The 24585-nt window shown below is 46.8% G+C and overlaps 1 protein-coding gene across 3 annotated transcripts in view; it reads left to right on the top strand.

Moving 5' to 3' along the window:
* Positions 1 to 24585, top strand: part of HYDIN (HYDIN axonemal central pair apparatus protein) — a 346689-nt gene that overhangs the window by 224849 nt on the left and 97255 nt on the right. For all 3 annotated transcript variants that reach the window (XM_084757699.1, XM_084757700.1, XM_084757698.1), the window contains 12 exons: positions 1278 to 1405; positions 3487 to 3620; positions 4053 to 4189; positions 4388 to 4515; positions 4744 to 4935; positions 5245 to 5394; positions 7700 to 7939; positions 9729 to 9897; positions 12783 to 12959; positions 13974 to 14147; positions 16322 to 16495; positions 20069 to 20283. In XM_084757699.1, coding sequence (XP_084613825.1) covers positions 1278 to 1405; positions 3487 to 3620; positions 4053 to 4189; positions 4388 to 4515; positions 4744 to 4935; positions 5245 to 5394; positions 7700 to 7939; positions 9729 to 9897; positions 12783 to 12959; positions 13974 to 14147; positions 16322 to 16495; positions 20069 to 20283 — 2018 coding nt within the window. The remainder of the gene's footprint in view (positions 1 to 1277; positions 1406 to 3486; positions 3621 to 4052; positions 4190 to 4387; positions 4516 to 4743; positions 4936 to 5244; positions 5395 to 7699; positions 7940 to 9728; positions 9898 to 12782; positions 12960 to 13973; positions 14148 to 16321; positions 16496 to 20068; positions 20284 to 24585) is intronic.

Below are 24585 nucleotides of genomic sequence, written 5' to 3'. Positions count from 1 at the left end.
CTACCGATCTCTTCCTTAGCCAGGGCAGATCAGTTAAAGCTGTTTTTTCTTCGTGCCTTGTCCTTCACATTCCTTGGATCCACTTTCCCTACACTGTTTGAGGCTAAAACCCACTCCCCAGCCCTCCTTCTCCTGAAGTTACAAACTCACCTGCTCCATTAAATGAATCATCCATCAAATGATCACTATCAGCTTCCTGAAAGCATGATATGTCTTCATGTTACATTGTGTTATAGTTCATATAATATAAACATTAATAAAGCTAAGACCACACTGTAACGCTCGAGCCTCAGCCAAAGAAGGGTGCCCAAGCGCCATACCATACCCTCAGTCCTCAGGATCCAGCCAGGACTGGCTCCATGGCCTTGGCTCTGAACGACACATGCATAACTCCCACGTATAAACTGCCATGGTGTTTGCATGGAGCCTAGACACGTCCCCCCCATACCCTTCAACCCATCTCTAGCTAGCCTAATACAATAGAAGTAGTGTATAAACAGTGGTTGTACTCAAGTGCTAGTAGATAACAATGAGGAAAAGTCTCTACAGCTTCAACACAGATGCACTGTTTTCCCAAACAGTTTTAGTCCACAAGTGTTGGAACTTGTAGATCCAGAACCTCGCCAGCAGTGGTTCGAAAATCAGGCTCCCTGTCAGCATCATAAGACAGAGGTGTGCTTATCAGGAAGGCCTCAGTTACTCAGATCTGAACATCGTTTGGTCTTAAGCCCTGGTGTGTTGACTACAGTTTCTGCATTTCCCTTTTTTTTTTCACAGTAGGCTTTTTAATTTCTTTGCCTACCCTTACCTTCAAAGCATTTGCTAAGACTTTTGATAAATCCTAGTGTCTGAAATCCCTCTGCCAATTGTCAACACTCCTTCATTAAAGGTACTGTGGCTCACTTAAATTTAAAGTAGCTCGACCCCAGCACATCCTTTGTGTTAACTACCAGGGACTTAGTGTGTGAAAAGCTCTCCCAGTTTGTCCAGCATTGAAGGGGATGGTAGGGTGTAGAAGGTTTAGTATGCGAACTGAGCAGAGTTCCATATGAGCCTGTTAGTGCCTCATGCTCATAGCCCATGTGTCACGTCATTAAGCTCAGTGAGTTCTCGGGTACAAATTCAACTCACTCACAAATTACCTGCCCCTCCAAAGTAGAGAAAATATGGTAGGTGAAGTTTCAAAGCCTTCTCTTTCCTCCTTATTCCGACCCCAGTGAGGCATAGCACATCTCTATGTCTGACCAGCCTGGCTCCCTCCCCTCCACCCTCCACAGGCAATGAAAAGTATGAACGCTTCTTGGAGCAAGCAAAGAAAAACATGGAAAAAGAGTACAATAAATATGAGACTATCAATCACTATGAGGTGATAACTGAGGAGATCCCTGAAGAGGAGACCACAGAGGTGAGAGGAGCTCCGCCTTGCACAGAATGCACGTGAGGAGGGGAGCATGTGCAAAGGCGGGTGGGGTGGTGACATGGGACATCCCAGAACAACACACCCAAGGCAAAAGAGGGCCACGAAGAGAAGGCGAGATGAGGCCACAGGTGAGCAGCTCTCAGGAGAACCCATTAAGATTTTTGGACTTCTCCTGGGAGCAAAAGGAAGCCACTGAAATGTTTTAACCAGGAGTGCTATGGCATAATTAGGTTTGTGTCTCTGAAATATCCCCGTAGCTGTCTTGTGGCGGGCTAAGGCCACAGGGCTTAAAGGAATATGAGCAGATATGGGGTTGGTTTTTTTTTTAAGCTGTTGGGATGATTCTAGGTAGTAGTGGTGCAGTGGTGATGACAATCAAAAGAGAGAACATTGAGTGGAAACAAGGAATATTCCAGAGCTGGAATGGTCAGGACTGATTGCCTATGGAATGAGGTGGGGATGACGTTTCACTTGGATGCGTCATGAAGAGGGTGTATTGGGAGAGGAAACTCAGAAGGAAAAACAGGCTTTAGTGGGCAAGAGGGGAGGGGAAATGAGTCAAGATGGCTCATCACTGAGCATAAAATTGCTTTATTTTTAGTTTTTTAAAATTTCCTGCACATTTACAATGTATCTTTTTTTAAAAACAATGTATCTTAGTCACATATACAGTTCCCCACTCTCACTCCAGCTCTCCCTGTCACCCCAACATATCTCCCACCTCCCTCCCAACTTCATGCCCCCCCTTTTTTAACCAACCAAATCCAATTAGAGCTGCCCATATGCTGATATGTATGACGTCATCTACCAGGGCATGAACAACCTACCAATACCCAGCCTTCTCCCAGAAAAGTCTCCCTCCCTTAGCAGCCATCAGTTACCCTTAGCTGCTCGGCGAGGGGTGGAGCATTGGGAAGCCCCGCCCACTCCATGCTGGAATTTTGAGCTGATTTGATCTCCTGGTGCAGGTAACCACAGACCATGTGAGTTCACGTGTGTAACAGCCATGCTATGTCCAGAAGCCAGCCCTTCACAGCACGCCTCCCTATCCTCTGATCTTGCATCCTTTCCACCCCCTCTTCCGAGATGTCCCCCGAGCTTGTGTGTGTGTGTGTGTGTGTGTGTGTGTGTGTGTGTGTGTGTGAGATTGATGTACCATCTACAGCTGAACACTCAATTTTTCTCGGCATTTGGAACTCTTTTAAAAGAGTGAATTGAACTCTACCCTCTGCAATAAGAAACCAGGCCACCTGTCACACTAACTCCAGGGGATCCAATGCCTCTAGGTCCACATACAGACACACACAGACACAGACACAGCTCTTCACATAATAAAACTTTTTAATAAATGAAAAATAAAAACTGGGGGTAGAACAGCCATTGCGGCTGAAATCTTTCAAGAGGAAACACACAGTAGCTCTATGGTACTTAATAAAATCTGTCAAAGCATTTTATTTTTTAAAATGTTTATTCTATATTTACGTCAGGGGAGTGTGCATATGCCACAGAGCAAGTGACACAGTAAGAGGACAGCGTTCAGGAGCTAGTGCTTCCTTCCACCAGGGACCAAACTCAGGCCCTTACCCTCGACAGCAAATGCCTCTTTATGCCATCTCGCCAGCCCATGTCAAACATTTTAAAAACTGTATTGTTTGGGGAGAGGGAGGTGGCTCAGCATGTGAGCGCTCTTCCTACTCTTCCAAAGGTTCCAAGTTACGTTCCCAGCATCCACACAGTGGCTCACAGCCATCCCTAACTCCAGTCCCAGGGATCTGTGGTCCTCTTCTGAGCTATATGGGCAACAGGCACAAATGCAGTACCCAAACATATATATGTAGGCAAAACACATATACATGAAGTACACAAATCTAAAAGTGTTTTTAAAAACCTTCCTCATTAATAAGTGCAGGGCGTTTATCCTTTGTGAACCTCGTCCTTATTTAGCATGCATTTAAACCATGGGAAGCATAAAGAATAAGTGGAAAAAAATTCTTACCAGCAGTGAATAAACATGGAGAACACATATTCTAGAACAATCCTCTGACTTGCTCTCCCTCTGGCTGCAGATAAGTGCCCATCTCCAGATGGAAGTCGAACGGCTTATAGTCCAAGACTACGCCCTGGGACACCAGAAGGTCATCTCCTCCAACACCGGAGAGGACAACTACTTCAGCCATCGGAGTCGCCGCAAACTAGCCAAGTGAGGGCCTTTTTGTGTTTGTGTTGCCTTCATTTCAGAGTGTGGTGAAACAAACAGTTCTTTGTGTCTCCGAAGATACTGACTGATCCCCTGGGACGGAAAGCCAAACGCCTCATGTCAGCCGCCATTCCCTAACGTCAAGACAGGCAGGCAATCCCGGCTCTTAAAGCCAGAACACCACGTCCAGTAGACAGGCCCCATTTCTGAGGTCCGTGTGCCCCACCCCCCATACCGGACATGCTGCCAGATAACGGCCAAAACACACGTGTAGACTTGTGAGGGACGCGTGGAGTTTCTAGTCTCTATCTTAGCCGTTCTCTGCCATGAAAAACCAAGTTGCATGCAGGAGAGGACACGCACCCTCTCCCTTTGGGGAAAGGGGCCTCCCAGGCTTGAAAGTGACTAGTAAGGAGAGCTTCTTAACTGTTTCAGAATCCAGCTACCAGAGTACATCCTGGACTTTGGCTACATTGTGCTTGGTGACATCCGTACCCACATCATCAAGATCACCAACACCAGTCACTTCCCGGTGTCCTTCCATGCAGAAAAGCAAGTCCTCCACGATACAGGTACCAGGAGCCCGGCTGCCTGCCCCCTTACTCCTAGGACATGGTTCCTGCTGTGTCTGCACTCAGCTGAAGGAGTTTCTGGGCTCTTCGGTGATGCTTTGGTCAGCTTTCCCCCAGAGTGCCTGCCACGCAGAGCGGCTTCTCCTTCCTATATCCCTTGCTCATGAAAACAAAAGAATCCTTTGTCTCTCGGTCCAGGTTTCAGCACTGAACTAGACCGTGTGAAGAATCTACCTTACTGTGAGACAGAAATATTTGAAGTGAGATGCGACCCGCAAGGGGCCAACCTTCCCATGGGCACCACGGAAGTCGTTCTGCCCATCAAGGTACAGCAGCGCCACTGGACCTACTAGGCCTTCCCGCCAGGCCTGTTGAGAACCACAAGATGATGCAGTACCGGGAACGGAAAGCCGGGCTCTGAGCATCCCTAGACAAGATCTCCGTGGCTGAGCTACATCTCCAACCTGAGACAGTTTTAGCGGTGGTGGTGGCAGTGGTGGTGGCGTCTCCTCACTCCAAGCCACGTGGTAACCCCAATTTTCTGCCCATTCCAGGTCTTTGGAGGGCCAACCATTAACCTCCTGCTCCAAGCCACGGTGACCATTCCAAGCATGACTCTGTCCTGCAGCAAAGTAGAGTTTGCTACAATTCAGTGCGGGCAGTGCGTGGTGGAGACCATCCAGCTTTCCAACCATCTCCAAGTCCCCTGCGAATGGTTTGTCCACACCCCACAGCCCACTAACAAGGTGAATGGTGTTTCCCTTCATTCCATTTCCGCTTTAGTCAGGGCTGGGATCCTAGGCCTCTCCTGTCGCTTTAACTTCCTGTTACAAGACTCTCAGCACTAACCATTTCCCAGTCCCTAAGCCTGGCACCGAGAGCAGGGCCCGGCCTCGTCATTGGGTAGAATGCCGCACTCACCTTCTCTGCCTCTGCTGTATAGTATATACCCTGATGCCTGGAAAGTGCCCAGGAAACGCAGCTCGGGAGAGCGGTAAATGGAAGAGATCTGTTTCCCGCGTCCGCCATCTAATCGTCTAACATTTATAATCCAGATGAATAAGCACATACCAAAGTATCTAAGACGGAAACTACGGGCTGAGATGATCCCAAAGTCTCGGATCTTTGAGATCCAACCCACCTCTGGAGTCTTGGATCCTGGCGAGAGGGCCAACGTGCAAGTGAAATTCATGCCTAAAGAAGAGGTAAGCTTGGAAAAAATAATGAGGCTTGTAGCGATCTTACTTCCGGGTCTCTTAAAGGTTGAACAGCCCACGCCTGAAACTCATGCCTTCCATTCTGAATGTGACATGCTCAAGTTCACCTAACTTGCTTTGTAGCCCAGTGGGCATGGCTCAGTGGGCGTGGCTCCCAACTTCCTCAGCAGCTGCGCGGTATTAGTGGCATGCTGCTCCTGTATCTGCAGGCTGTGTATCTGTGAACAAATCACTTGTCTGGCTAAGCCTCAGCTTGTTCGTAGGTAACATAAAAAGCAATAATACTCCCATATCACAACTCTCTTATTGCGATTCTGAAATCCAATAAGCTCAAAAAAGTGGGGGTTGAAATTTCATAAGTTTCATATTAAAACTCACTCAGTAGAAAAATCTCATTTGAACTGACATGACTGTTTTGCCTTTCCTAGTTCCCAAACACTGCAACTGCCGGAATAGTGAAGTGTTTCATTTCAGGAGACCTTGTCGAGGCTGCTTAGGGCATCAGGTACCAGAGCCTGGACAATTTGTGCTTCCCTTCTTACAAGTCAGAATTCAAGACCAGCTGGGCACTGAGATCTTAGATAAGCTGGTCCTAAGTGGGCTCTTAGGGTCATTTGGAATATTGAAAACACTGAAGAGAGCACCCAGCACACTGTTATGTGTGTTATCAGTGACCCAGTAACTATTAACAGGAAAGATGCAGGAACCATCAGTCACTGTGGTAGCCAGCACTTTCTGGTAGAAAGCACCTCCCCCGCCCCCCAGCCTCATAAATGTCCCTTCTTTAAATACCATCAGTGCAAAGTCTCTCCTAATGGAGAACATGACAAGGATAATAAAGTCCCAGAACTAGAGAGGATCTCCAGAAGTCCCACCATGGCGACTCTTATTCAACGTTAAAGACATCCAAGTGATGTTTTCATTTTCATCATTTTCAAAGATGAATTTTTATCTACATAAAAACCAGGGTAGCCTGGACCTCACCAAGTAGCACCTAGGACGGCCTTAAACTCTTGATCCTCTGCCTCCCAAGTGCCGGGATCTTAGGCACGTACCCCCCACGCCTCATATATTTTCTTTTATAAGAAAAATCTATGTGAATTTTATATAATATGTGGCTAGCTCCCATTTTCCTGGTAATAGCTTTGAAAAAAATGCTTCAGAGTCTGCAGCAGGAAAGTAGAAAAGTGAATAACTTTATATTCCATCCTAAAGTGAAGCCTGTGCCCCACCTATCAAAGTCCGTACTAATTCCGCCCACGCTGAAGCTTCTCTTCCTGTCCTCCTCCTCCTCCCCTCCCTGGTCCTCCTCTCCTCCTTCCCCCTTTTCCTCGCCTTCTCCTCTTCCTAGTGCTTTTTTCTCTGGCCAGCCTGGAACTTGCTAAGTAGACCAGGCTGGCCTAAGACTTGCTGTGATCCTCTGCCTCTGCCGGATTCCAGGTATGTGCACCAGCACATCTGACTTCCCCATGGCTTTAGAATAAAATTAGCAACAGGCTTGCTGCTTTTAAGAGTGTCTTAAGGGGCTAGAGAAATGGCTCAGAGCACTGTTTGCTCTTCCAGAGGTCCTGAGTTCTAAGCCCAGGAACCACATAGTGCCTCACAATCATCTGTACTAGGATCTGATGCCCTCTTCTGGCCCGCAGGTGTACATGCAGACAAGCACTCTCCCCGCCCCCCATATATATAATATATATTGTATATGTTATATGTTATATATTATATATGTGCTATATTATATTATATATGTGTAATATTGTATATATGCGAGAGAGAGAGAAAGGAAGAGAGAGAGAATCTTAAGACTAATGAGGTTTTAGCCACGATTTGGGCTTTATTTTATTTCATTTTTCTTTGTGGTACTGGCACTTGAGCTATCCTCAGCCTTGTTTTGGATTTTTTTTTTTGTCACTTCTGATTGAGGGAGATATCACTAAGGATGTGGCATGTGTTCTTGATAGTCACTGGTGCAAGTCACTGCTCCTGTTAGGAGTTACTTCCCTGGCTTTTCTACTACAGCCTCTGCTGCCTGTGGGAATTGGCAGCCTTGGACCCAGGGCAGGAAACTCAAAGACCTGAGGATGCCATCAGAAGGCCTGCTATAAGAGACTGAGCCTAGAATGCTATGTACACAGCGCACAAATACAACACCACAGTGAGTCCTCTTCCACAGCTCCGAGGAAAACGTGTCTCCTTTCGTTGAGAGTCAAGGAGTTTTGTACCCTTGGTGGTTCTCAGTTTTACACTGTATGATGTAGTGGGGTTACAAGTCTTTTGTTTTCATGTTTTCTAGAAATTCTACAGCCAGTCCCTCACATTCCAGATCGGCCAGAGCACTCAGAAGCTCGTGCTTGTAGCACAGGGTCAAGGGCTGGAGCCACGGCTGGAATTCAGCCCTTCCGTTCTGGAGCTGGGGCCGCTCCTGCCTTATGCCTCAGGAGACGAGGCTGAGGTGATTGTGAGGAACCCCTGCAACTTCCCCATTGAGTTTTATTCTCTGGAATTCGACCAACAGTATATTTTAGAAGAGAAGGTGAGCAAAGACCAAAACCAAACACCCTTCCTGACATGGCAGGCCCCAGCCTCTTTCCTTGTCAATTTAGCGATCCCTTCTCTGTAGACTTTCTCCACCTGCTTCTACCCCCTTGAGAATTTACCACTTTATGTAATTCCAATACGCATTTTTAAACAAATTAAACATCCAATGCACGTTTATGGTCAACATTTTCACAGTAAAGAACTGCATGTAATAAATTGTCATATTTTAAATGACTTTCTTTTAGACTTCCTGTAATTGGGGCACTTTAAAAAAATACAGACTTGGGAAATAATTAGTCAGTAAAGTTCATTCCTTTAAAGAATGAGGACCTGAATTCAATCCCCAGCATCCATTTGAAGCACTGAGGGAGAGGAGGGAGACAGGTGGGATTCCTTGAAGCGTCCTTAGGATCAACCAGGATAGCTGAATCACTGAACCTCAAACTCAGTGAAGACCAAGTTAAAAAAATAGTGATTGAGAAAGATAGTGACTATCAACACACACACACACACACACACACACACACACACAAAGGCATACATACAGTTTTAAATTGTATGTACTGTGCCAGTCTCTGCCCTTAGTTTGAATATGTAGACCACTTACACTTAATGTAATTGTTTTTAATGTAGTAAGACTTACACCTGCCATTTTGTTTTGTTGGTTTTGTTTTTTGTTCTCTGTATACTTTGTGCCTTCTTATCAGTCCTTTTAATGTTGTTTAGCATTCCATCTCAGTTTCTCTGGAGCATTTTTCTAATATATCTCTTTATAGAGCTTCTTTAGGTATTGCTATACGCATTACATTATAACTACGTAACTTCTCACAACCGGTTAGAGTTCGCTCTCCTCATTTTAATGTAACTATCTTGAATCTTTTCTTATAGAAGTTAACATAATTTTTGTTAGAAAACCACAGAGAAGGAAAAGCATTTATCCTTTTAATCTTTCCATTATCCATCATTTCCTTTCTGATATTCCAAGGCTTCCTTTTTACTATTTCCATTTAAAGATCCATTATCAGTTACTTTTTTATTGCTAGTTAGTGCACAGAATAATTACTTTCATCATTATATTCTCATGTTTCTTGTCATCATAATTTACAGCCCCATTAATTTATTAGTTAACAATAGCCTACGTATATAACATTATCTCATAAAATTAGCTCACCTAGTGACATCATAGCCATCTTAGTTTTAGAGCAATGACAAAATCACCTAATAATGCAAATCTCACGTTTCAGAACATAGCCTTCTCATTAGCTGATATGTGATCACATTTTAAGAATGAAACACTCAAGAGTGGGTAATAAAATTCTATGTGTTTGTTATGAGAAGAATATGTTGTGCTACTTTTTTGTTTGTTTGTTTGTTTGTTTTCGAGACAGGGTTTCTCTGTGTGGCCTTGGCTGTCCTGGACTCACTCTGTAGACCAGGCTGGCCTCGAACTCACAGAGATCCACCTGCCTCTGCCTCCCAAGTGCTGGGATTAAAAGCATGCACCAACCACGCCCAGCATGTTGGGCTATTTTCAAAGAAAGAAGAAAATTGTCTCCACCTGTGAAATGCTTGAGAATGTATGGAACAAAATAAAGATTTGTAAGCCCTATAAGCTGAGAGTTCGGCTCTACCTTCAGACCGCTCCACAGGTCCCGCTAGCATGTGAGACCCACAAAGCATCTCTATAAACCTCCCTCTCTGGCAGGAGCAGGGCTTCTTGAGGCCAGGGAGCAAAAGGAAAGCTCCAACGAGGCCGACAATCCTTCTCATCTCCCCTTGAGCAGATGTTGCGACAACTGAAGGGCTACGACTCCTACAACACCCTGCTGCTGCCCCCGCGGAACCCAGGGGAGAAGCTTCCCCAGGAAGTCTACGATTATTTTAAGGAGATGAAGAAATCAAAAGAAGAGCTGATGAAGGCGAAGGGCCTAGACAGTGTGACGCAGGAGAACGGTGAGGACCCAACACGAAGCTGAGCTGTGGGCCGTTGTTCCATTTTCCATTAGCCCTGCCATGGGACCCGCCCGCTCTTGCATGGGTGGGGATGGTACCTGCCAGGTGCCAGGTGCCAGGTCCCAGGTGCCTGCTGTATCCAGACCATTACAAAATAGGTCCCATGGTCTTTGTGTTAAGGATGCAGAGGCTGGGCGCAGTCTGTTCTCACTAGCATCTGGGGCTGCTGAGACTTGGAAACAGTGACTGTAGTTAGAAGAACGTGTATCAGATGCTGAGCCAGGGGATTGGCCCAGAATCTGAAGCATAGAGGGTCCAAGTATACAGCTGTGTAGAGAAGAACCAAGAGTCTTGTCCCAATCTTTCTGCCCATAACTGACAGCAATCACCATACACCGGTGTTTCCTGTGGGCATGCCTGGGTAGCATGTCTCACCCGCAGTGAGAATTGATGCCCTGACATGTTCAGGTATCCAGGAGCGGGGGGGGCTTACATTATAAAAGGACAGCCCTTCCTTGGTCCTCAAGACCCATCATGGGCTTCGCTGACATCTCACAATCCTGTTCTTTCTGGTCCAGCAGCCCTGCATCATTTTATCCCTTGCCCAGGGTCTCTCCTGTGTGCTTGAGCAGAGCAGCCAGGCCTGCCGGTTTCTGACTTATGGAGTCGTATGCCTAGCAGTGCTGTGGCCTCACTTTTCTGCTTCTCTGTCTGGCTCCTCTCTCCTTGAGAGACCATGAGGCAGGACAAGAGGATTCCATATAGACCATTAGTTCATCTCTCAAATGCCACACATTCTTGAGCCGTCAGATGCTAGCTCTACCCTAGCCTCACTCTCTTCTGTCAACAGTCCTCACATGTGTAACTCTGCTCTGTGTTACTGAATCTTCCACTGGACAAGGAGCCCTCATAGAGGCCAATGGTCACAGAGCTGAGGAGACAGCTTGGTGGATAAGGTACCTGCCACCCGGGCCTGAGAACCAGAGCCCCAGAACCTATACAAAGTGAGATGCTGTAGTGCATGTCTGTCTGCAACCCAGTACTATTTGTAAGAGCTGTGAGGTGAACCCCCCAGAAGTTTATAGGCCAGCTAGTCTGACATACTCAGCAGTATGCAATAAACTGCCACAAACAAGGGTAGAGGGTAAGGACCACACCCAAGGTTGCCCTCTGACCATCACATGTGCCCTCATAGCCCTTGCTTGTAAACCTAGTACATGGGACAGCAGCTAGCATATGACCAGCTCAACAATGTGTGGCATTTGAGGGGTGAACTCTAATGGTCTATATGGAATCTTCTCATCCTGCTTCGTGGTCTCTCAAAGAGAGAGGAACCAGACAGAAGATGCTCACTTGGCTCTACACGCAGTGTTCTAGTCAATTGTTCAGCACCACTAACTTGCTGGAGTCATTTTTTACAAATGCCACAGGGCAAGTGGCTCTCACAGTTCTAGATGCTAGGTATAAGGATCAAGGAATCACTGGGGTTGTATCATCTGAAATTCATCTTCTTATGGATGGTTCTTTTCCTCCCATGCCTTTCCACTGTGGGTCTCTGTCCAGTCCTTGTCTTATGCTGATACCAGGCACACTAAATCAAGACACACTTGTACGATGGCCTAGAACCTTAATTACCTATCTAAAGAACCTGCTTTCAAATAAAGTGACCTTCTGAGACGTTGAGGGGTTAAGGCTTTAGTATACACATGTAGGGAGACGTGAATGCATAACCTTAACCACCATGATGCCAGTGCCCAGCTGAAGGGCTGGGAAGAAGGCTCCTCGCTTTTGAGATCTGAAAGTCAGGAAGGTGATCAAAGAGACAGTTCAGTTCAGGGGAATATCTGGCGACCTCAGGACCTGCCATGCCTGCCTGCCTCATGTATAAAAGACCTCATGGAGACAGGTAAGAGCCTTGTTGCTCTTGAAGTCCCATGGTCTGGATCCAGAGCTGAATGGACCCATGGGCAACCCAGGCTGGATGGTCATCAGTACCTCTCTCAACACTGGCTCACACTGCTTTCATGCCATGGACTCTCCCTCCCTTCTCTGACCATGACCCAGGGAGGGCAGCTGCCTCTCGCCACATCTCAATTCTAGACAAAGCAGATGCCTTTACTAAGCTAGAGGGGATCACCCGGTGTTGTCACAGACCACTGTACCCACTGAGATGTTACAGGAGAGTGGACAGTAAGGTGGGTGCTGGCCTGACAGGTGTCAGCCACACTTGATTGACAGTGTCACTGGAAACTGGTGAGGCGCCAAGGGTTGAATCAGGCTCCAGGCTGTTTTGTCCATAATGGTCTCCACATAGTCCTGAAAGCCTGAAAATTAAAAATCTTTGCTGCAGCAGTTCTCCTGCTCTGACAATTATAAAACCAGCCTCAATCCCCGTCACCATGTATCTATCTCAATCTTTATTACTTTCTCACAATTTAAGCCTTATAATTTGGGACTCTAATTCTCCAAGTTTCCCAGGCAAAGATACACTTTTGGTCTAAGCACTTTTAAATAAAGAAACACTAAGCACAGTGGAAGTGCTAGAGCCTGCTGATTGTTGGTCTTGGTTGTTAGGACTAAGTAGTACAGGTTGATGGTTAGCACAGGGTTCCTAGTAGTAGTAGTAGTAGTAGTAGTAGTAGTAGTAGTAGTAGTAGTAGTAGTAGTAGTAGTAAATAATATATTCTTTGAGAATTTTATACAATTTAATTTGATCATATTCACCTCCAATCCTACCCCTCCCCCATGATCCAACCCTCTCCTTCCTCCTCCCCCCTCATCACCATTTCATGTGTTTTTTTTTTCCCTTCTCGTCTCTTTTCCCATCTCCCTTGCTCCCCTCCCAACTCTTTCCCATGTGTTTTCATCCTCTGCTGCCCCTGCAGAAGAGGAAGACATGACCACATCAGACCAAGGAACCTCTGCCAGCACCAAGAGGACATCACTTAGCCGAGGGATCTCCGTCACATCCAACCTGGAAGAGCGGCACACTATGGCTGAAGCCAAAAGCTACCCAGATGAGGACGAAGATGAAGAAAGTCTGGACAAACTAACGTTTCAAAGTAACTGAGCATTGTTGGGGTGGGGGCTGAGGGGCGAGATGAGGGCAGCTCTCACTAAGCATAAATGGAAGGGCTGTTCAATACCTGGGCATCTTTCTCCATATAAAGAGGGCTCTAGGCCTCTGGGCCTCTGGCAGTGGCTTCCACCCACCACATAGCCCTTCTGGTGAAGTCATGGCGTCTACTCACACTGTACTATGAACACGGATGCCTGTGGAGAAGCTTGGTGTGTGATGTGTTCTTCTCGCCACAGCCACTTGCATTTTAACTTGAAGAAGGAAGACCTGATTCCCTAATGCTAAAATTATAAGCAAATGGGCAATGAATGCTTAAGGAAACACTCTGAGGACATGGAGAGTATTCTTCCAGGCCTCCCTCCGACCAAACCTTTAAACCATCCACTTCACCTCCCAGCATCACGGGCCCCTTTCTCTGGCCTTTTATCTTCTCTGAGATCCGAAATGAAACTCGAGGACACACAGATAAACCTGAGGCAAAGGCGGAGTTCCTGAGGCAAAGGCGGAGTTCCTGGTGCCATGCCTCATGTTTAGCCCAACCCAGCTCAACACCCTTGCCCCTGAGTAGTTCCTGATCTTTTGTGGCACCTTCCTCCCGCCCTTTCCACATTCCTGGCTCTGCCCCTGTCTTCTGAACTGTCTAGGCTCCCCTAAAGCCAACTCCAGACTCCTCTCCACAACAGCCATCCTTTCTGTTTTTTAACAAGAGAGATTCCTCCAAGCAGAATTCAAGTCAATGAATCCCTCTCTCGCTCCCTCCCTCCCCCCCCCTTCTCTATTCCCTCTTTATTTTAAAATGTAGAGACAAATTATTAGCCAAATGAGGCATTCTTGTGTACCACGGGTGGAGACTGCTGCAACACTGGGCATTTTAAAAACAAGAATATTAAATTAAAAAAAAAAAAACTCTATTCCCATCTCTATAGGCACCTAGGTACCTATGTAAATTCTGGGACACACATCTGTGCACACACTCACACATAGTTTGAACTTTCAGCTGACAAGATGCAGAGCATAGACAGCCACTCCGGAGAGGAGGTTGGAGAGGTGGAGAGCAACCCAGTGAGCAAGGCGATCGCGCGCCACTTGGGCATCGACATCTCGGCGGAAGGCCGCCTGGCCAAGAACCGGAAGGGCATCGCCATTATCATTCATGGGACACCCTTGTCAGGTTTGTGACAATCCTGAGGGGAAACTATGATCAGAGGTGCCAGGTCCTCTTTGTACAGAACTGCAGCAACATCTGCTGTGGTAGGACAGATCATAAGAGCGTCATCTGATAACAGGCATGTACCCAGGGGCCCTGTCTCAAAAAAACAGAAATACAAAGCAAAACAAAAAACAGAACAGGAAAGAGATCTAAAGGTTTTGTGTCTATTTTATCACAGTTAGAAAAACAGTATTATACAAGTGTGTTACAATGAAGACAAAGACAAGGTTGGGGAGATGATTCCGTAGTTAAAGTGCTTGTGGGATGAACATGAGTTTGGACCCTGAAATCCCACATAAAAAGCTGAGGGCAGTGGTTTGTGCCTGTAGCCCCAGTGCTGGGGGATCACAGGCTGGCAGATCCCAGAGGCTCATCTCAGCCAGTCTAGATGAAATGGTAAGTTCAGTAAAAGATGCTGGCTTAAAGTAAGAGGGAGAAGCCATCAAACAAAGATATCCTTCCTGACATCAAACCATGGCCTCCACACAAGCCAGCATGGGTGTCCATACATGCAGACACCACACAGGAGCACACACACCAGCATGGGTGTCATACATGCAGACACCACACACAAAATGCACAGTTTTAGAAATGATATTTAGGATCTGCCATTTTCCATGAGGAGAAAGTGTCAAGCCTAGATTTATAATTTGTACCTGTTGCCTACTGCCTCTGTATCAGCCACAAATTCAGTGGTTTGAAGAGGCAAAGATTTGCCTTCTAAACAGTCCTGGAGGCTCTAAGTCTTAAGTGGAGCCATGGGGCTTTTTACCTTTGGGAGGCACTGGTGGACAGCCTGTTTTCTTGACTTTTCTAGCTTCTACAAACATTGCTCACATTTCTGGCTCAGGACAACATGCCCCATCTTCGAAGTCTCTTCCAGTGTCTTCCTGGCACGTCACCACCTGACGTCAACCCTCCTGCCTTTTTCCTCTATGGACCCCTGTAATGAGATTGAGACCACTCCATAATCAGGGGTGCTATCTCATGGTAGAATCTGCAGACTGACCACATCTGCAAAATGATTGCCCTTTGCATAAGGGAACATGTTTGCAGGCTCCAGGGATAGGAACAGCTGCATCTTCAGGGTTTATAATTCAACATCCCATGTAACCCATTTCCCCCTCTCCTTCCCTTCTCTCCTCCTCCATCCCTTCTTCCTTCAGTTTCTCCCTCTCTCCCTCCATCCTTCCCTCCTTCCTTCCTTTCTTAGACTCTAATTGAGGCTGGCCCCATATTCCCTATATAGCTAAAGATGACTTTGAACCCCTAGTCCTTCTATGTCTACCTCTGAAGAGCTGGGATTACAGATGTGTGCCACCGGGCCCCGTTTATGTGGCACTGAGGACCAGACCCAGAGCTCCACGCATACTAGGCAAGCTCCCTACCAACTGAGTCACACCCCCAGACCCACATTTTGTTTTGTCTCTTAAGATTTGTTATGTTTCTATTTATTTTACATGTATCACTATCTTGCCTGCATGTCTACATGTGTACCTGGTGCTGACAGAGGCTAGAAGAGGGTTCCAGATCCCTTGGAACTGGAGTTACAGTTGTTGAGAAACAAAGTGCTCTGTCGCCAGAGCAACCAATGTGCCCTTAACCGAACCATCTCTTCAACCCACCATTTATTTGTATAAAAAATATCCATACCGCGCTTATAAATGCAAACTTAGCAGCTGTTGGCCAAATTCTAGTATCTAGATGAGGGGATTCCAGATCCCTTTTCTTCGCTCTCAGCTGTTATTTCTGAGTTTTCTACTTTGTAATGAAAAGTGGACTGAAGTGAGACAAACCAAGCCAGCACAGGTTAGTCTTGAAATCAAATGTGTCTTCCTGTTAGAATCAGACGCAGTGGTGGGGGCTGAACAGAGCCTCTGAGATCATCGGTACAATCTGGTTTTGAATCTGAGGAGGAACACCCAGTGAGGGTGTTGGTTGTCATGCTCCCGCGCCTTAGTGGCTCAGGAGTGGATCCACAGCTCTGACTCGCAGCATGCTGCGTCTTTGTCTCTGCTGCCGCTCTCTCGGAAGCGAAGCACTCAGAAATTACTCCATGGGGTCCCTTGTTCTGCAGACTTCTGTCTAGGAATGACTGACAATCACGAGAGTCAGCACTCTGGCTGTTTTTACAGGAAAGACAACCAATGCCATCAGCATGGCCAAGTACTACAATGCAGCCTGTCTGAACATTGACTCCGTTGTCCTAGAAGCCATGTCAGACAGCAACAACGTTTCAGGGATTCGGGCCCGAGAGCTGTGCATCAGAGCTGCTATAGAGCAGTCCATGAGGGAAGCGGAGGAGTCAGGTAAGACCCATTCTCCGTGGGTGGGTGGGGATGCATACATGCGTGCGTGCATGCGTGCGTGCGTGCGTGCGTGCGTGCGTGCATGTGTATGTGTGTGTGTACATTCATGTAAGGGCATATGCATGTGAAAGTCAAAAGACAGCCTTGTGTGTGCTGCGTCAGGAGCTGCCCACCTAGTTTATTGAGACAGGGTCTCTCACTGGTCTACAGTTCACTGGTTAGGCTAGGCTAGCTGGTCAGTGAGGTACAACAAGCCATCTGTTTCTTCTCCCCCCGGCACTGGCCTTATAATTTCATGCTACCCCAACTGGATTTTTATGTGGGTTCTGGGAATTGAACTCAGGCCCTCACTCTTGCATAGCAAGCACTTTACCAACTAATCTGTCACTTCAGGCTCCCCTTAGCTTCTCTTGGTCAAGGAGTGGTAAGTAGCCCCACTGGTAAGACCATTCCTTTATGCATCACATTGAGCTTCCTCTCCTACAGCCAGGCCGAAGGCTGCAGTGTGACATGTGGCCAGTTTATCCTAGAGAATTCCCTTTACCTAGCATGCATGCAGAGATATCATTCCATGCCCACTGCAGGCATGTGATTGGCCCAGTAGAAAAGAGTACCATGAGAGACACAACCCACATTGTTGGTGGTTGACACTTGGAGGGAAGACAAATATGAATTCACTTGGCACGGAGGGAAAAAACCATAACTATAGAAGTTTCCACTTCTGTGAGAGAGCAAGTTTGGGACTAGACGGTTCCAACAATGGTTTGCGGAAGTCTTCATGGAAGTGGGCTCTGGGGATCAGGCGACTATTAACAGGCAAAATAGAGACAAGAAGACGAAGAAATAGGGAAGTTGGTGATAAATCAGAGGTGGGAAGGCTGGCTGTATGAAGGGTCTACTGTAATTAGCTTTGATTAGGGGTCTGAATTCTATTGAATAAAAAGAAGAGTTGGGGTGACTGTGACCTATCTCCCAGAGGACCAAAAGCAATAGTAGGAAAATAGTACTCTTATAATGTAAAGGGAGCAACAGAAAAGCAGGGGAAAAAATGGCCTTGGTCCAGCTGGCTCCCTGTCTACATACATGGTGGAGACCTGAAGGGATGATCACAGCGACTTCCTGCCGCAGACACTAGGAGAGTGGCATCATAGACTCTCAAAGGAATCCTGGGAGGAGAAGGAAGCCTAGGAGGATGGACTGAACTTTTGGATCTCACAAAGGCAAAGGCTGGTATGGTCTTCCCATGATAAGCCAAGAATCCTGACTCCATCCTCTCATCTGAGGACCTCAGGTCAGGAAAGCAGAGATACAAGGAAATGTGTGTGTGTGTGTGTGTGTGTGTGTGTGTGTGTGTGTGTGTGTGTGTATGTGTGTGTGTGTAAACAGGGACCTGATTAGACATGGATCCCTGCCTCCTCTTTCCTAACAGCATGACACAGTTCCTGATAGCATCCCACACCTGCCAGTTAATCACCTGACACATAACTAAGATGTATTTTTAAAACCAGAAAGTCACTGAAGCGGTAAATGGGAAGAACTGGAACCTTCTGAATGCTCCAAGGGAATGAGCCCTTGTTGGTTTCTCAAGGTCCAGAGACTTCTGATGCCTTTGGGAGCCTCAGTAGAAGGGTTGGGGCCTAACCAGCTTTTGATGTCCGCTATAGTCAGCAGGCTGGAATGACGTAGCTAAATCTAAGCCTGCTTTTGCCAAGCAAAAGCCACTAGCCACAGGAAGTGACTGAGTGCTTGAACTGGGGCTAGTTCATGCCTAGGTGGACTGTCAGAGCACAGTGCACACTGAGCCGCTGAAGATGCATCATGAACAGGGGAAGGCACAACACAGTGTCAGTTTTTATGCTTGGCTTAGATATTGACCCATCCACTTTCACATAATAGGTTAAATAAAATATACCATTTTAGTTGATTTTTTTTTATGTGGCTACTGGAGACTTTTCAATTATATACATTATTGTGACCGTGGTGGTTTGGATTCACTGCTTAGAGAAATTGAGCAGTAAAGGGGACAGAGGTAAAATGATGACAAGACAGGGATGAGGAGAGAAAGAAGTAAGGAAGAAGACAGGAAAACAGAGGAAGGAAGGGAAAGAAGAAAGGAATTCATTGGTTCAAATCCAAACCTTTGCTAAGGTTGTTTCTAGAAGCTCTTATTGAAATATGGAGGGCGCAATGGACAAGAAACAGCTAGAGGCACACGGACACTGTAAAGAGATCGGACGGTCAATAAAGATCAGGAGTGGGCAGGGGAGCCAGAGTGCAGTGGGAAAAGTAGTCAAGACTGAGGTGAGAGGCCAGCGGCTGGGGCCTCTGAGGAAGCGGAGTTGAGCTGAGCAGAGCAGAGGTGTCGGGTGTGGCGAAGCACCTGGTGAAGGGCATGGTGAGTGGGACACTAGCACACCCGCTAAGTGCTGCAGAATTCAGCTGTAGCAGAATTCAGAATGTAGCTGTCCACCAGGGGTCTCAGCTTCCCCAGTCCCCCTGCAGGTGCAACATGGCTTCCCTGTGCATACCCCCAAACCTCAGGAGAGGGGAGGAGGGAGCTGCAGGAAACAGCAAGCCAGTGTGGGTGGTGGCTACGAGGGAACTCTGGAGAGTTACATGCGGAAGTGAGTGGCAGAGATAGTGAGTCCGAGTCTCCCCCAAGACCTAGAGAACCATGGGTGCTCCGTAGCTTAGTTTAGGAGGCAAAGTATGTGCTCTCCACCCCTGGTCTCCTTCAGAGTGGCCTAGGCAGAATCCCGGGGGGCAGAGGGGGCACGATGAGTCAGGGCAGATATGTCAGGCAAGAGGGCCATCTGAAGACTCTGAGGCTCAGGGGTGACAAAGGCAGTCCAGGAAGAGCTGTTCTAAGTAGATCTTAAATCACTGGCATTTCAGGAAGTCGCTTAGGAAGGAGAAGGTAGCAGCCTGCTTGCAAGAGGGGTCAGGAACAAAAATAGGAAATGAACCGTGTGAATGGAGGTCCTATTTGCTAATAACCACACACCTCTTGCTTGACTCCTTCGTCATTTGAGTCAGCTCTGCAGAGGGCAGGAAGAACTCTGCCCCAGCTATTCCTTGGCCTTACCACTGCCAAAACCTCAAAAGATAAAGTGTCAGCTTTCCAAGGCAAGGCCTTAATACACACACAACTTAAGAAACTCTTGGCCTCTGGGCTGGGAAAGAAAATGGGCCCCAACCACTGCAGGGGATATTAAAAGAATGGGCACCATGGTGGTTTGAATGAGAAATGCCCCCCATAGCTCAAATGCTAGAACACTTGGTCTTTGGTTGGTAGTGACCAAGATAAACACTTTGTCTATAAGTTGCCTTTGGTCATAGTATTTTATCACAACAATAAAAAAGTAACTAATTCAGGCAGAAAAAAAAATCCCAGAACCCTAAAGGAACCATCATCCAATGCTTGGTGAGTGGAGCCTCTCCTTCTAACCCAGGTCAGTCAGCCATAAGATGGCTCAATAGTTTATAAGCGAGTAACATGGGCTTCAGCGTGTTGTCCCCTGCTCACTTCCTTCATATTATAACTCTTACTAAAACTCTACCTTCTCCTAACAGCTCAGGAGTCTTCAATGACCCAAAATATTGGGGTACCAGCACGACTAAGCGCTGAGAACTTGGGCAAATTTAACTCAGAACTCACTCTAGTGACCCAGGAATCGAAACCTTCGAAGAGTGTGCGTGGGAGCGTGATGCTCACCAAAGGCAAGGCGGACAGCCACTGGTCTGGGTCTCAGAAGCAGCATCATCAGCACCAATCAGAAACACCTCAGGTGCACAGGGACTGCAGGGAGTAGGGTTGGGATCCTTCCTCCTCCTCCTCTTCCTCCTCCTCCTCCTCCTCCTCCTCCTCTTTGGCATCCTGCAGCCATGCCAGCATCCTCTGTTTCCGTGACTTCCCCTACTCCACTCCTTCATAAATCAGTACACAGCCATATGGTACCCAGCAAGTGCCCTTCTGCTATTGGCACTGACTTGGATGTCAGAGGGGTAAAGGTGGTGAAAGCAGCATCTCCCACCCAAGCTACACTGGTGGAGAGACTTTTAAGGAAGATAGCCATGCTTACATGTTATCTGAAATAAAATGGTGGCAGAAGACAGCTACAAAAGAAATTAAGTTGAACCATGGAAGGTGGCCAATAGTTAACCATTTTTAGAATCCTATAATAGCAATTTCTTACAGCTCAAGCCAGCACGAAAGGAATATAAAGGATTGGGCCACTAAGATGAGTGGCGCAGAGTTATAGGGAAAGCCATGGTCAGTCATAGAGAAGTCACGTGGCTCGAGCCACATGCTGAGGGATTCAAAGAGCCACCTTGACGAAAAGCAATGCTGAAGGCAGAGACATAAGATGGAAGTGAGGAATGGGTTGTGGGTAGAGAAGCAGTTAGGTGAATATAAGTCTCTAAGATGTGAGCAAAAGGGTGAAAGGTGTTGTCAGAGAGCAAGCCCAAGATGAAGAGTGTGGGTTGCAGGAAAGAAACAAAGCAAAGGTAGGACGCATGTCTAAAGTGAAAGCAGCTCTGGGGCACATGTCATTCATGATAACATCTGTGTCCCCAAGCCATCTTCACTCATACTTGGCTCAGAATGAACCATTTTGTTGTCTTTCTTTTTAAAGCGGGAAGAACGGAGGTGGGTGGATGAAAGGAAAAGAGAAAGGCAGTCTTGGAAAAATATAAGGTCCATAAAAGAAGAAATGAGATTCCAGGAGAAGAGGAGGGGAGGGATTACGCAGTTGAGAGATAATGGCGTTGGCTTCCTCTGGGATCCATAAAAGTTAAAAAAAAAAAAAAAAAAACCAGACACAGCTAAGGATAGAGGAAGCCAGGTGGAGGATAGAGGTTGGGGAAATCATTTAATTGCTGTCATGTGTGTAGGAAGTGCAATCTTTTATAGGAAGCAGTGAAGAGTTTTGGGTTGTAGACTATGCTAAGGCAGAGCACAAATACCTCCACTGTCACAGATAGAACCAAAACCTAGTGCTGCATAAAGGAAAGGTAGTTGATAATGCTGGTGACCCAGCTGGAACTAGAAACCATCAGCTCACAGCTTTAAGATTTCTCCAAGTGGCTCCTGGAAGCCCTCATTCAGAGACAGCGAGAGAAGTTTCCATCATTGGAGAGAGGATGGATGTGTTCAGAACTCAGGTAGTCGCGATGGAGTCAGTAGGAGGAGCCCAGCCAAAGTAGAGAAGGGATTAAGAGGACATGGAGCAAGGAAAGCAGGAGGAGTTGAGGGTCTTCAGACCTTGCTGGAGTCAGTCTGGGAGTCCTGCTATCTAGGAAATGGGTGCTTCATCGTGGGTAGCTGACGTGGATGGAGATAGCTGCAGGTCCTTGTAGAGAGGAGGCCATGCCTTGGTTAGGTAGAGATGTGCAACAGGCGTGTAGATCTTCATAAGAAAAGAAGTGAGTGTCCGATTGGGAATGTGGGTTAAGTAAAGATTTAGTTCCTGACAGGGATGGAGGCCTGGGTGTAGATGGGACAGGTGGTTAGAGCAAAGTCTGCATGGGAAAACAAAACTACAGGCTGGATGGAGCATCTCGGCAGGGACTGAATTGGTGCCCTGTAAGGTCTTTCCCCTTCACCTCCCTCTAAGTGTGTCTTACAGTCATCACATCTTGTAAGTTGGAACCACTGGCTCATTTTCTCTAGCAGCATCAGCCTTTAGCCCTCTTTCCTGAGAGCTAATGTGACAGTCCTTACACAGATATCTGTATTTGTTACAAACAGGGTGTTATGGTAAATTTTGTTTTGTTTCTATCCATCTAGAAGTAAAACCTTTTAGAATTTTCCAGGGGCAACAGAAAATCCCAGTTCTGACTCTACTACTCTCTCAGTAAACAGTAACCCTAAAAGTCGAGAGTAGAAACCAGAACTTGTGTACCCACCCCAACACACACACACACACACACACACACACACTCACACACACTCACACACACTCATACACACATTCACACACATACACATACACTCACACACACATATACACACTCACACTCATACACACATACACATACATACACAAATACACTCATACACATACACTCAAGCACACACACACAGACACACACACACACACACACACACACACACTTGCACTGCTCAGTGTGACAAGACAGAGGACTGTACCCCATAGACATGGGTGCTTGAACTTCTTGAAGCACTCATAAAGCACAAGTCCTCCGACATCCATGACTGACTGTTGGTGTTGCACATGGGAAGAAGTGTGCCATGTGTCATTCAACAAAGATATGGCTGGAAGATAACATCTTTTATTCATAAATCACTTTCATCAGTTAGACTCTTAACTTTTTAGTTAGAAATCCTGTCTTTTGGGGAGTATTTAATCTAGCATCCTTACTTCTCAATCCTGTAGTCTTCAGCTACCCACTACCATGGCACTGGTCATTATCAACCAGAAACTGCATGGTCCCTCGTCACACACCTTATACACCAACCACCTTCTGCAAGCTAACTTTCCTGATGGCTTATTCTGGGATGTAACTGGTCCCATAGAAACCCACAGTCCTCATGCTCTCTGCACACTACCCACCTCACTGCCCTTCTTCTTCCATCTGCATGCCATGGTCCACCATTGTGGACATTCCCTTGTGCCTTCTCCTTTGTCATAGTCTCCAGGCAATCTCCAGCCTCAGGGGGACTCAATTCCATCCAGACCACACTGATCCTAGCTAGAAAAATCACTTGTCTCTCCTCGATAGCCTTAATTTTAAATTTAACACCACATACTGTATTTTTTTTTGGACATAAGATGCGCTTTCCCCTCACCAAAGTGAGGGGGAGGGAGTTAGGGTGCCCCTTATGATCCAATTGCTGTCTTTAGGGTGTGTCTTATCGTCAGGTGCGTCTTATAGTCCAAAAAATACTCCATGGACTTCCCTAGTAAATTTGCCCCTTGTTTGAAATGACCATTTTCTGGCCCTCCTCGCTCCCCTGACTTCTAAGGCGCTCTGCTCCACTTCATCCTCAGCTGACAACCTGTCTGCTCATCTAGGAAGACAATGAGCTCATCCTCTCACCACCACATCTCCCAGCGGGCTTCCCTAATCCTGCGCTGCCATCGCTGCTTGTGGCTAAGCACCTGCCCCCACTGCCACTCTGAGCTGATTCTCTATCTGTGCACTGGACGCCGCCCCTTCTCCTCTTATTCAACTGAGGGGTTAAATTCCTACCATAGCCATTACTTTCCCATCTTTCTTTCTTTGCATTATGTCCTTCCTTTTTTTTTTTCTTTTTTGTATGACCTTGTATCCCCTGCCAGCTCTTAACTCATCTTCAGATCCCCTTCACTGCAGTCCCTCCAAACAAGGGCTGCAAAGACTGCCTTCTCTGTCATGGTTGTCCCCAGTGTCCTTCCCCAGTCCCACTGAGACACCCATCCCCAGCCTACATTCCACCAGCCCCATTGCTTACCGGATTCCATGCACACTGAGCTCCTGTGTGCTCCCAAATCATCTCTCTTGCACTGAGGCAACTTTCAGCCGCCTCACTGAAAGACTTTGGTCTCATTCGGTCTCGTTCGGTCACGCCACCCAGCATGTATGATCTTCTCATCATGGCTGTTCTCCACCCCCATCACTGCTCTTCAGTCCCTTGCCTGGTCACTTTCCCGTTACAGTCCTCACTGCTATGAACATCATGAATTCCTACTGTATAAAATGTTCAGTTTCTATGTCTCCCGTGAGAATATTAAGAGCCATGTATGTAGGCAGCACCATTGTTAATCCTGCTTGTTGGATACCTAGCCCATGATGAGGGCCTGGAGCATGATGGGAACTCAGTAAATATCTGTTGAGTGAATGGGCAGTCAAATACAGTTTAGGACACATACAAAGAACCTCCCAGAATATTCCGGCTTGAAGCTACCATCCATTCTTGAGAGAAAATAGGAATCCTGCCTTTTACAATACAGTCTTTGTTTCTAAATAAGGAGCCTACGGGAGTTGTTGTATGATTTTCCTAGAGGCTACATGGGTTATAGGTACAGTTGTTGAGACATAAAACTAGATTCTGACTTCTGGCTCTTCTCTCCCCGCCCCCCGCC

Source organism: Acomys minous (genome assembly GCF_964271855.1).
Source record: "Acomys minous genome assembly, chromosome: 14".
Classification (NCBI taxonomy): domain Eukaryota; kingdom Metazoa; phylum Chordata; class Mammalia; order Rodentia; family Muridae; genus Acomys; species Acomys minous.
The sequence above is the reverse complement of the archived record's forward strand: the minus strand, read 5'-3'. Positions and strand labels throughout refer to the sequence as shown.